This window comes from Ranitomeya imitator, chromosome 2 (assembly GCF_032444005.1).
Source record: "Ranitomeya imitator isolate aRanImi1 chromosome 2, aRanImi1.pri, whole genome shotgun sequence".
Classification (NCBI taxonomy): Eukaryota; Metazoa; Chordata; class Amphibia; order Anura; family Dendrobatidae; genus Ranitomeya; species Ranitomeya imitator.
Window position 1 is genome coordinate 332,949,794 of NC_091283.1, and position 13,690 is coordinate 332,963,483.

Genomic DNA, 13,690 nt, shown 5'->3' on the forward strand with positions numbered 1-13,690 from the left:
AGGGCCGCGCTTAGTAACCCGATGTTTACCCTGGTTACCAGCGTAAACGTTAAAAAAAAAACACTACATACTTACCTTCAGCTGTCTGTCCCCGGCGCTCTGCTTTCCTCTGCACTGTCAGCGCCGGTCAGCCGGAAAGCAGAGCGGTGACGTCACCGCTGTGCTTTCCGGCTGGCTGGCGCTGACACAGGATGCAGGAGGAGTGCAGAGAAGCAGAGCGCCAGGGACAGACAGCTGAAGGTAAGTATGTAGTGTTTGTTTTTTTAACGTTTACGCTGGTAACCAGGGTAAACATTGGGTTACTAAGCGTGGCCCTGCGCTTAGTAACCCGATGTTTACCCTGGTTACCAGTGAAGACATCGCTGGATCGGTGTCACACACGCCGATCCAGCGATGTCAGCGGGAAGTCCAGCGACTAAATAAAGTTCTGGACTTTCCTCAGCGACCAACGATCTCCCAGCAGGGGCCTGATTGTTGGTCGCTGTCACACATAACGATTTCCTTAACGATATCGTTGCTACGTCACAAAAGGCAACGATATCATTAACGATATCGTTATGTGTGACGGTACCTTTACACTATCTTTTGTCTTTGCTGAGAAAGTAATATATGCTGTTACTATACGTAATGCCTCACCTTGTGGTGTCTGAGTAGTGTTCTGGCAACTGAGGAGTATTGGCATATTGGGATGAGACAAGACCCAAGACATCTTTATAAAAACAGCCATGCCTACGGATGAGAGCACCCACTGAGCCCCATGTATTCAACGCTGAAACAGCGTTGGCACAGAAGTTGAGTATAAGTGTTTTTACTTTAAGGAAGCTAAACTGCTAGGAGTAGTCCTAGCAGTGGACATCATCTTTAAGAAGTTTTGTTAAAAGATTTCTAACATTTTTGACATGAAAAAGGCTTCTCCCCTGTGTGACCTCTCGGATGTTTAATAGGAGTTAATTTCGGTATACAACATTTCCCGCATTAAAAACATAAAAAATAATTCTCCCCTGTATGAGTTCTTTGGTGCGTAAAAAAAATGTAATTTCTGTGTAAAACATTTTCAACATTCTGAACATGACAAAGACATCTTCCCTGTGTGGGTTTTCTGCTGACTAACAAGATCTGATTTCCAGTTAAAATATTTCCCACATTCTGAACATGAAAAAGGCTTCTCCCCTGTGTGAATTCTCTCATAATTATTAAGTGTTTATTTCCGTGTAAAATATATCAAACATTAAAAACATGAAAAAGGCTTCTCCCCTGTGTGAGTTCTTTGATGCTTAACAAAATTTGATTTCTTTGTAAAACATTTCCCACATTCTGAACATGAATAAGGCTTCTCCCCTGTGTGAATTCTCTCATAATTATTAAGTGTTTATTTCCGTGTAAAATATATCAAACATTAAAAACATGAAAAAGGCTTCTCCCCTGTGTGAGTTCTTTGATGCTTAACAAAATTTGATTTCTTTGTAAAACATTTCCCACATTCTGAACATGAATAAGGCTTCTCCCCTGTGTGAGTTCTTTTGTGCTTATCAAAATCTGATTTGCGGTTAAAACATTTCCCACATTCTGAACATGAAAAAGGCTTCTCCCCTGTGTGACTTCTCTGGTGTATAACAAGATTCCATTTCTGGTTAAAACATTTCCCACATTCTGAACATGAAAAAGGTTTCTCCCCTGTGTGTGTTCTCTGGTGCTTATCAAAATCTGATTTCTGGTTAAAACATTTCCCACATTCTGAACAGCAAAAAGGCTTCTCCCCTGTGTGAGTTCTTTGGTGTAAAACAAGACCCCATTTCCGGTTAAAACATTTCCCACATTCTGAACAGCAAAAGGGCTTCTCCCCAGTGTGGGTTCTTTGATGACTAACAAAATTTGATTTCTGGTTAAAACATTTCCCACATTCTGAACATGAAAAAGGCTTCTCCCCTGTATGTGTTCTTTGGTGCTTAACAAAATTTGATTTCTGGTTAAAACATTTCCCACATTCTGAACAGGAATAAGGCTTCTCCCCTGTGTGAATTCTCTGGTGACTAACATGATCTGATTTCTGGTTAAAACATTTCCCACATTCTGAACAGGAATAAGGCTTCTCCCCTGTGTGAATTCTCTGGTGACTAACATGATCTGATTTCTGGTTAAAACATTTCCCACATTCTGAACAGGAAAAAGGCTTCTCCCCTGTGTGAATTCTCTGGTGACTAACATGATCTGATTTTTGGTTAAAACATTTCCCACACTCGAAATAAGAAAATCTATTCTCTGTTGTGTGAATTTTTTGAAAGTTAAGAAAAGACTTTTTGAGGGGAAAAGTATTTTCACATTCTGAACGTGAAAATATCTTCTTTGCTTTAGGGGCAGCTCGTATTTGAATGCTTATTTTGTGACTTTGATTTTCCTTAGTCGTCGGTAATGAATCAGAAGACAGGACCTGTTTCAAAGGATCAGATGACAGATCTTTGCTGTGAAGAGATGATGAGATATCTGGAGTAGTGGCATTCACTTCAATTGTATCCTGTGGGATCTCAAGATCATCAGATTTAAAAACTGAAGATGTCAGTTGTCCCTCTGATCTCATGGTGCCGTTATCTACCATGAAAAAAAAAACTATTATTATTTTTTAATAAAATATTCTTATTTTTGAACATTTCTACTTATACTGTCAGAAAAAATGGCAAGTTATGCAAAAATATTGAATTATTCAACAGGACAATGACACAGTCTAATAGTTCAAATCCCTTACAATGACATACAAAGCCATTCACAACCTGTCTCCTAAATACATCTGTGACATGGTCTCCCGGTACTCATCTCTTCTTCCATAACCGCATCCAAGACTTCTCCGGTGCTACCCCCATACTCTGGAACTCTCTACCCCAACACATCAGACTCTCGCCTTCTATAGAAACCTTCAAAAAGAACCTGAAGACTCACCTCTTCCCACAAGCCTACAGCCTGCAGTGATCCTCAACCTACTGAACCGCCGCACAACCAGCTCTACCCTCTCCTAGTGTATCCTCACCCATCCCCTGCAGACTGTGAGCCCTCGCAGGCAGGGTCCTCCCTTCTTATGTACCTGTGTGCCTTGTTTTTTGCTCATGTTTAATATATTTGTCCCCTTTTCACATGTAAAGCGCCATGGAATAAATGGCGCTATAAAAATGTATAATAATAATAATAGAAAACCTCATAGGATGAACCAATAGTGCACAGTGTTCAACTGTTTGTTCATTCTGCCTCCAAAATAAGGAATAAAAAGCCACCAATGTTATGTAGGTGAAAATAATACCAATAAAAACTTCTACTTATCTCACAAAAAACAAGTCACCCACTCAAGCTCAACATCTGTCAGTGGAAAAACAGAGGTTTCTACATTGTTAATTGCCCAAAGCTCTTCAAAAGCATCACGGCTTCCATTAACCAATCCACTAATATCCGCTCTATAAAAAAAAATCCCTAGCTTCTGTGCCTTGCAGTGTGCCTAAACCATATTTAGCATCCACGTGTTTGGCATTACTATAGAGATAAAAACCCACTTAATTTCACAGTGTGTGTTTCCGGGGGGGGGGGGGGGGGCACAATCTGGTCGCTATGTGAGGGGTAATAATAAGTAATGGAGGAGGCCTTTAAACCAGAAGTACTGGGCAGCACAGGTTTTGTCCATCCAATAACATTATTGTGCCTGGGACCAGTAATGCCATCCAGTCTGGCAGTATGGGTGTGTGTGCTGTCCAGCTGTAATAATCTGCTTCCTGCTTTAGCCAAATGGAAAGCACCACATGGTTGAAGTAGATTGCCGAAAGCTGCTAGATACAGCCTTGTTCTCCACTGGCTCAGTCCTCTGTGATCAGCTCCCGACTTTGTATATTTGTTTGCTGTTGTGACACTGGCCCATTTACTGACTTTTCTTGCATCTTCTTATTTTGTATTTTCTCTGCTTTCCTGTTCTGACCTGACTATCTGACTATTTTTCTTATCATCTTGTGCCACTGAACAGCAGGTAACACTGTCACCCAAGCATAGGTGTCTCTGTATAAGTCCATATTCTTGTAGAGGGGTTAAATAGTCATGAGCAAAGCAACCCGTGGGATTTGGAAAAAGGAGTAGACAGCGCAAAGCCTGTTCATGGTGCTATCTATTGAGCTGCTAGGTGACCATGAACAGTGCACCTATTATATTTTGCCTGCAAATTATTCCAACAAGATCTGCATTCAAATAGCTAAATAGCGCTCTTTCTCTTCTTAACCTGCCATGTACCCAGACAGTACTGTACATTGGTTGTAGGGTATAGTGGGATTCAAGAGAATTTTGAAAATAATTTGTAAGGTTCACTTGATTCCTATTATCCTTTGTGAAGAATTACAAAGTTATCACCACATAAAATGACACATGTCAAAATGTGAAAAATGGGGCCTGATTAGGAACACAAAACTGTCTGCAGAAGTGGTTAAATCAAAGTATTTTGGGCACTAACGACTGTAGTGAGAAACTGACTATAGACAACAACACATCTAATGAAACGATCAAACTTAACTGTCTTCACCAGTAAAAAATGAGCAACTAGTGGTGAAACCTCTCTGGGGTAATTAGAGCATGGGGCTCGGTGGCTCTGGGCAATCTAAACTATTGTAAAGGCCAAGAAGAAGAAATATTAGACATTCAAAGAGAACTTTTTATTATAGTACAGAGCTGAGGTGTCTTAAATTTAAATCTTGGGCATTTTGCAGAGGAAATGGAGACCTTTTTTAACCCCTTAGCGACCGCCGATACGCCTTTTAACGGCGGCCGCTAAGGGTACTTAAACCACAGCGCCGTTAATTAACGGCACTGTGGAAAAAGTAAATAGCACCCCCCAGAGTCGGATTTTCTCCGGGGTCTCGGCTGCCGGGGGTAGCCGAGACCCCAGAGAACATGATTTGGTTTTTTTTTACCGACCCCACTTTTGCGATCGCCGGTAATTATCCGTTTACCGGTGATCGCAAAAAAAAAAACGTGATTTCTTTTTAATTTCTCTGTCCTCCGATGTGATCACACATCAGAGGACAGAGAAAAGAGGTCCCCGATCGCCCCCCGATACTCACCTGTCTCCCCCGGTGCTCCTCGTGGCTCCCGATGGGCACCGCCATCATCAAAATGGCGGGCGCATGCGCAGTGCGCCCGCTGGCCGGCCCCGGGAGAATCTTTGGGGTCTCGGCTACGGGGGTAGCCGAGACCCCAAAGAGCATGATCGGGGTCGGTTTTACCGACCCCTGTTTTGCGATCGCCGGTAATTAACTGTTTACCGGCGACCTCAAAAAAAAAAAAAAAGAAGCAAAGTGTAATTCTCTGTCCTCTGATGTGATCGCACATCAGAGGACAGAGAAATAGGGGGATTCGGGGACCCTACTATACTCACCGGAGTCCCTGGGTCCTCCTGCTGCTCCTCCTGGCCGCCGGCGTCTTCTGGGGAAAAGAAAATGGCGGGCGCATGCGCAGTTAGGGTTAGGGCTAGGGTTAGGGCTAGGGTTAGGGCTAGGGTTAGGGCTAAATTTAGGGTTAGGGTTGGGGCTAAATTTAGGGTTAGGGTTGGGGCTAAATTTAGGGTTAGGGTTGGCGCTAAATTTAGGGTTAGGCTTCATTCACACTTACGTCGGTATGGGGCCGTCGCAATGCATCGGCCCGACATACCGACGCACGTTGTGAAAATTGTGCACAACGTGGGCAGCGTCTGTAGTTTTTCAACGCATCCGCTGCCCAATCTATGTCCTGGGGAGGAGGGGGCGGAGTTACGGCCACGCATGCGCGGTCAGAAATGGCGGATGCGACGTACAAAAAAACGTTACATTGAACTTTTTTTGTGCTGATGGTCCGCCAAAACACTGATCCAGTGCACGACGGACGCGACGTGTGGCCATCCGTCATGATCCGTCGGCAATACAAGTCTATGGGCAAAAAACGCATCCTGCGGGCACATTTGCAGGATGCGTTTCTTGTCCAAAACGACGGATTGCGACGGATGCCAAACGACGCAAGTGTGAAAGTAGCCTTAGGGCTAGGATTAGGGTTGGGGCTAAAGTTAGGGCTAGGGTTGGGGCTAAGGTTAGTGTTAGAGTTGGGATTAGGGTTAGGGTTTGGATTAGGGTTGGTATTAGGGTTAGGGTTGGCATTAGGGTTACGCTTGGGATTAGGGTTAGGTTTGGGATTAGGGTTAAGGTTAGGGTTGTGATTAGGGGTGTATTGGGATTAGGGTTAGGTTTGAGGTTAGGGTTGAGATTAGGATTAGGGGTGTGTTGGATTTAGGGTTTTGATTAGGGTTATGGTTAGGGTTGACATTAGGGTTGTTTTGGGGTAAGGGTTGTGATTATCATTAGGGTTAGTGATTAGGATTATGGATCAGGTTGGGATTAGGGTTAGGGGTGTGTTGGGGTTAGGGATGGAGCTAGAATTGGGGGGTTTCCACTGTTTAGGTACATCAGGGGGTCTCCAAACACGACAGCCAATTTTGCGCTCAAAAAGTCAAATGGTGCTCCCTCCCTTCTGAGCTCTGCCGTGCGCCCAAACAGTAGGTTACCCCCACATATGGGGCATCAGCGTACTCGGGATGAATTGGACAACAAGTTCTGGGGTCCAATTTCTCCTGTTACCCTTGTGAAAATAAAAACTTGGGGGCTACAAAATCTTTTTTGTGGAAAAAAAAATATTTTTTATTTTTATGACTCTGCATTATAAACTTCTGTGAAGCACTTGGGCATTCAAAGTTCTCACCACACATCTATATAAGTTCCTTGGGGGGTCTAGTTTCCAAAATGGGGTCACTTGTGGGGGTTACTACTGTTTAGGTACATCAGGGGCTCTGCAAACACAACATAACGCCCACAGGCCATTCTATCTAAGTCTGCATTCCAAAACGGTGCTCCTTCCCTTCCGAGCTCTGCCGTGTGCCCAAACAGTGGTTTACCCCCACATATGGGGCATCAGCGTACCCAGGATAAATTGAACAACAACTTTAGTGGTCCAATTTCTCCTGTTACCCTTGTGAAAATAAAAACTTGGGGGCTACAATATCTTTTTTGTGGAAAAAAAAATATTTTTTATTTTCACGACTCTGCATTCTAAACTTCTGTGAAGCACTTCGGCATTCAAAGTTCTCACCACACATCTAGATAAGTTCCTTGGGGGGTCTAGTTTCCAAAATGGGGTCACTTGTGGGAGATTTCTACTGTTTAGGCACATCAGGGGCTCTCCAAATGCGACATGGCGTCCGATCTCAATTCCAGACAATTCTACATTGAAAAAGTAAAACGGCATTCCTTCTCTTCCAAGCTCTGCGGTGCGCCCAAACAGTGGTTTACCCCCACATATTGGGTATCGACGTACTCAGGAGAAATCGCACAACAACTTTTGTGGTCTAATTTCTCCTGTTACCCTTGTGAAAATAAAAATTTGGGGGCAAAAAGATCATTTTTGTAGAAAAAATGTGATTTTTTTTTTCACGGCTCTACGTTATAAACGTCTGTGAAGCACATGGGGGTTCAAAGTGCTCACCACACACTAGATAAGTTCCTTAAGGGGTCTAGTTTCCAAAATGGTGTCACTTGTGGGGGGTTTCCACTGTTTAGGCACATCAGGGGCTCTCCAAACGCGACATGGTGTCCAATCTCAATTCCAGCCAATTTTACATTGAAAAAGTAAAACGGCACTCCTTCTCTTCCAAGCTCTGCGGTGCGCCCAAACAGTGGTTTATTCCCACATATTGGGTATCGACGTACTCAGGAGAAATTGCACAACAATTTTTGTGGTCTAATTTCTCCTGTTACCCTTGTGAAAATAAAAATTTGGGGGCAAAAAGATAATTTTTGTGTAAACAAAAGCGATTTTTTATTTTCACGGCTCTACGTTATAAACTTCTGTGAAGCACTTGAGGGGTTCAAAGTGCTCACCACACATCTAGATAAGTTCCTTAAGGGGTCTAGTTTACAACATGGTGTCACTTGTGGGGAGTTTCCACTGTTTAGGCACATCAGGGGCTCTCTAAACGTGACATGGCGTCTGATCTCAATTCCAGCCAATTCTGCATTGAAAAAGTCAAACGGCGCTCCTTCACTTCCAAGTTCTGCGGTGCGCCCAAAAAGTGGTTTACCCCCACATATGGGGTATTGGCGTATTCAGGAGAAATTGCATAACAAAATTTATGGTTACATTTCTGTTTTTACACATGTGAAAATAAAACAAAATGGTTCTAAATTAAGATGTTTGCAAAAAAAAGTTAAATGTTCATTTTTTCCTTCCACATTGTTTCAGTTCCTGTGAAGCACATAAAGGGTTAATAAACTTCTTGAATGTGGTTTTGAGAACCTTGAGGGGTGTAGTTTTTAGAATGGTGTCACACTTTGTTATTTTCTATCATCTAGACCCCTCAAAATGACTTCAAATGTGATGTGGTCCCTAAAAAAAATGGTGTTGTAAAAATGAGAAATTGCTGGTCAAATTTTAACCCTTATAACTCCCTAACAAAAAAAAATTTTAGTCGGTTTAAAAACAAATAGAAAAGTCAGGATAAAGAGAAACTTTGTTGTTATTGTACAGAAATTCACACTTTTCCCTCACTGCCCATTTAATGTTGTTGATCATAAAAGTGAAGTTTGGCCAGAAAGACTGGACCTGGTCTTGTAGGGACCATATGATCACATTCAGCAGCACAGAAGGGAGAGAAGGTACATTAATCTGACAAGATATCAGGGATGTAGGAAGTCAACAGATTCATTACCCTTTGCTTTCTCTTCGAGGCCATCTACGTACGCTGTCATTTGGCTTTGTAGTTTACAAATCTGGGCAGGTAATGGTCAACATCTTTTTATTTCAGTTGGTAGTTGGATCTACCAGGTTGTAAGTTCTATAGAAAAAGTCTTTCAATGCCTAAAGTCATTTGAACACTTTTAGTTGGTTGAATATGTTGTTGTCGAGAAACAAAATGATGATCACACGATTGTGATACCATCGGACTACAGGATCCATAAAGCAGCTGCAGCGCGTGACTGAGAAAAATCTGTGACTTCACTGCATTTAGTGGTTACTACTCACCTGTGTAGTCATATGTAGGAATCTCCTCTTTACACCACTCATCACCCCTCACATATGTATCTGTAGTATTAATATGGGTCAGATCTTCACCCTGAAACCAATATTGTAAAAGTCACAGACAGATGAAGAAGCCACAACTATGATCAGCTCTAATCCTACCATCTCCACCGATCTTATTACACAAGTATAAAACATATAATACTGTGGATAAAACAAGACTGAACACAAAACCTTCACAGCCATCTACAAATTAGAGGGGAGATCTCATGACACCTTCTCTCCATCTACCTGATGATCATGAGGAACATTTTGACCTTCTTGTTTACAGTCCTGTGGAAGAAGAGGATGGGGACATCTCTCTGGTGTTGGCTTCTTACTGGATAGATCTGGAGGAAACACATACATGGACTAAATTCATTCTTTACATACAGATAATAATTATAGGCCAAGTGTATTTAGTCCTGTCTATTACCTGGTGATGTGAGGGGCTGGGGATCCTCCATCATGACATCCTTGTACAGATCTTTGTGTCCTTCTAAATACTCCCACTCCTCCATGGAAAAATAGACAACGACATCCTGACACCTTATAGAAACCTGACACATACAATGATACCGTCATTCCCTTGATATCTACATAGCATTACTGTATAATGTCCCAGCATTCCCAGCAGTGTCACCTCTCCAGTCAGCAGCTCAATCATCTTGTAGGTGAGTTCTAGGATCTTCTGGTCATTGATGTCCTCATGCATCAGGGGGTGAGGTGGAGGCCCCGTGATTGGGCTCAGGGGTCTTCCCCATCCCACAGACACAGGGTCCTGACAGCACTCACTAGAGGTCTTCTTCACTACTGTGTAATCCTGGTTATGGAGAGACACATTAATAAATCTCACTACAGACATTCCGGAGTCCTCACCCCTCCAGTTCTGTACATCTGTTATTCCCATAGATAAGAATGATGTAATGTGACGTCATCAGAATCTCTCACCTCTCCAGTAAGCCGAAAGAGGATCTCTAAGGTGAGGTGTAATATCCTCTCTGCCATCTTGTCTCTGTCCATATCCACCTGGACAGAGATGGGTAAATCAGGAAAATTATCTTATGTAGAAGATCTTCACTGAGAGGATCCGATATTGTAGAGACCTGAATGAGAAGATGAGCCGATGTAACATCATAACAATCCTGTGTAATAATACAATTACTGGAGATAATAAGAGGAAACATATCAGGAGATTTATTATTTTACACTATTTAGATTTCTTTTTTACATCTATCTATCTATCTATCTATCTATCTATCTATCTATCTATCTATCTATCTATCTATCTATCTATCTATCTATCTATCTATCTATCTAATGTGTGTGCATGTATGTATGTGTGTATGTGTGTATGTCCGGGATTGGAATCTGCACCGTCGCAGCTAAAGCCACAAAATTTTGCACAGTCACACGTCTGGACCCCGAGAGCGTCATAGGCTATGTTGTGAGGCAAAATTTTAACTCCGCGCTTTCCAATTCACCAAACAATTTTGCCCCTATCTACATAATGGGGAAAAAGTGAAAGAAAAATTGACAGCTGACAGATGTGAACAAGGGGGACTTAAAGAATGAGAGCGATGGCGCCAAAGAGTATTTACCGTACAGTTGCTAAGGTGGGGCCCTGACATGGGATACTCACCACACATGGGGAAATGAACACACGCACAAAATGCGCCACACACTTCCACATGCTTGAACACATATACCACCCTCAGCACACATTTCACCACACATACACCAAAACTCGCCACGCGCAAAATTCGCCACATGCAAAACTCGCCACATGCAAAACTAGGCTCACGCAAATCTCGCCACACATGCAAAACTCACCTCATGGAAAACTCACCATACGCAAAACTTGCACACGCGGAAAAATTGCCACATGCACAAAAGTTGCAACACATGCAAAAGTTGCCTCACACAAAACTTGCACATACTCAAAGTGCACCACACATAAAACTTGCCAAGCGCAAAACTCGCCATGCGCAAAACTTGCTGCACACAACTTGCTACACCAACCTGTCACATGCAACTCGACACACAAAAAGTTGCTACACGCATGTCGCCACACAAAACTCATCTCACAAAAGTAGCTAAGTGCATGTCACCACACGCAACTCAACACACACAACTTGACACATGAAACTCGCCCTAAAACACGCACAAGTCTGGTATTATCCTTCAAAAATAAAAATCTGATTAATAAGCAGACAAACTACAAGAGCAACAAATGTACCATATAGGAAATACGGCAGCTGTCAGTCACATGACCTGTCCATTATATGTATATGTGGTCTAATATATACTGCCAGGGGGGAAGGCTTCCTGTTGGCTGGGGATTTATCAGGCTGCCAATTTAGCTTACAAATACTGAGGTAAAAATACTACCAAATAACGTGTGAATGAGGTCTAATTCAGGAGGAGATGACACATAGGTATATACTATATACAGGAGCAGATTACACACAGGTATATACTATATACAGGAGGAGATGACTTACAGGTGTATACTATATACAGGAGGAGATGACATACAGGTATATACTATATATAGGAGGAGATGACATACAGGTATATACTATATATAGGAGGAGATGACATACAGGTATATACTATATACAGGAGGAGATGACACACGTATATACTATATACAGGAGGAGATGACATACAGGTATAAACTATATAAAAGAGGAGATGATACATAGGTATATAGAGGAGGAGATGACATACAGCAGGTGTATACTATATACAGGGGAGGTGACATACAGGTATATACTATATACAGGAGATGACATACAGGTATATACTATATATAAGAGGAGATGACATATAGGTATATACTATATACAGAAGAGATGACATACAGGTATAAACTATATAAAAGAGGAGATGATACATAGGTATATAGAGGAGATGACATACAGCAGGTGTATACTATATACAGGGGAGGTGACATACAGGTATATACTATATACAGGAGATGACATACAGGTATATACTATATATAAGAGGAGATGACATATAGGTATATACTATATACAGAAGAGATGACATACAGGTATAAACTATATAAAAGAGGAGATGATACATAGGTATATAGAGGAGGAGATGACATACAGCAGGTGTATACTATATACAGGGGAGATGACATACAGGTATATACTATATACAGGAGATGACATAAAGGTATATACTATATACAGGGTAGATGACATACAGGTATATATTATATACCGGAGATTATATACAGGTGTATACTATGTATAAGGGAGATGACAAACATGTATATACTGAGGGTAAAATGAGAGGTGTGAGGTGAAAATGAGAGGTGTGAGTTGAAAATGAGAGGTGTGATGTGAAAATGAAAAGGTGTGAGTGCAAATTGAGAGGAGTGAGGGAAAATAGTGGAGTGATCGGAAAATGACAGATGTGAGGTCGAAATGACAAGTGTTAGGGGGGGTGAAAGGAGTGAGGGGGAATGAGAGGAGTGAGGGGAAAACTGAGAGGTGTGAGGGAGAAAATGAGAGATGTGAGGGGGAAAATGAAAGATGTGAGGGGGAAAATGAGAGGCGTGATGGGAAAATAAGAGAAGTGAGGTGCTATAACTACCCACAGATATTTACTATGCCCAGGCAATGCCAGGCTCTTCAGCTAGTATATATATGTTTTGTAAGGTTCAAAGAATTGTGATGAATAAATGCTCACACAATAATTGAATAAGACAAAAATGAATTTACTTAATAAAAAATAATAAATATAAACAGTCACTCAAAATAACACATAATCAATAATCATACATTACATTGGAAATGGTAGGAGTCAAAATCAGCCTTCTCTCTCAGTGTCCTCGCTCATCCAAAATCTGTCTCTGTCTACTGTGTGTCCCTGTGACTCTGGCAATCCATTTATATGTTAAAGGATTTTGATCTATACTGTTATGATCTGGTGGCCTTGGAGCAGCATGAGAAGTACTCTGGAGAAGGTGGTCTCTGTACTGACCGCAAACCCTGAACCTAGCAGCGCAACTAAAAGTAGCCGTGGGGGGTACCTAACACTCCCTAGACCCCTCGGCACAGCCTAAGATCTAACTACCCCTAAAGACAGAAACAGGAAACCTATCTTGCCTCAGAGAAAATCCCCAAAGGATAGATAGCCCCCCACAAATATTGACTGTGAGAGGAGAGGGAAATAACATACGCAGATATGAAATCAGATTTTAGCATAGGAGGCCATACTAGCTAAAAAGAAAGAATAGAACAGAGTACTATGCGGTCAGTATTAAACACTAGAAAATATCCACTGCAGAAAATACGGATCACCACATCTGACTAAAGACATGGGGGGTATATCTGCATCTCCAGAGAAATAGCTAGGTTGCAAAAAATCCTTCACAGACCAAGCTGGACAAGACAAAAACATGAAAATGCACAGAACTATAAGGTCCACTGCAGGTGGACAGCAAAAACAAAGCCAGGACTTATCTTTGTAGAAAAACACAGCAAACTAAAGGATCCTGCCAAGCTATATACCCCAGTCAGTCCTGCAATTAGTAGAAACACATGTCCGTTCCTGCAATCCAGACACAACTGCATTA

The 13,690-nt window shown here is 41.9% G+C and overlaps 1 protein-coding gene across 1 annotated transcript in view; it reads right to left on the reverse strand.

Moving 5' to 3' along the window:
* Window positions 1-918: 918 nt before the first annotated feature.
* Window positions 919-13,690, reverse strand: part of LOC138663601 (oocyte zinc finger protein XlCOF22-like) — a 30,118-nt gene continuing 17,346 nt past the window's right edge. The window contains exons 2-7 of the mRNA XM_069749864.1: window positions 10,045-10,199; window positions 9,737-9,916; window positions 9,530-9,653; window positions 9,346-9,443; window positions 9,058-9,148; window positions 919-2,586 (exon numbers count right to left, since the gene is read on the reverse strand). Coding sequence (XP_069605965.1) covers window positions 1,397-2,586; window positions 9,058-9,148; window positions 9,346-9,443; window positions 9,530-9,653; window positions 9,737-9,916; window positions 10,045-10,116 — 1,755 coding nt within the window. The 5' untranslated portion in view covers window positions 10,117-10,199 and the 3' untranslated portion in view covers window positions 919-1,396. The remainder of the gene's footprint in view (window positions 2,587-9,057; window positions 9,149-9,345; window positions 9,444-9,529; window positions 9,654-9,736; window positions 9,917-10,044; window positions 10,200-13,690) is intronic.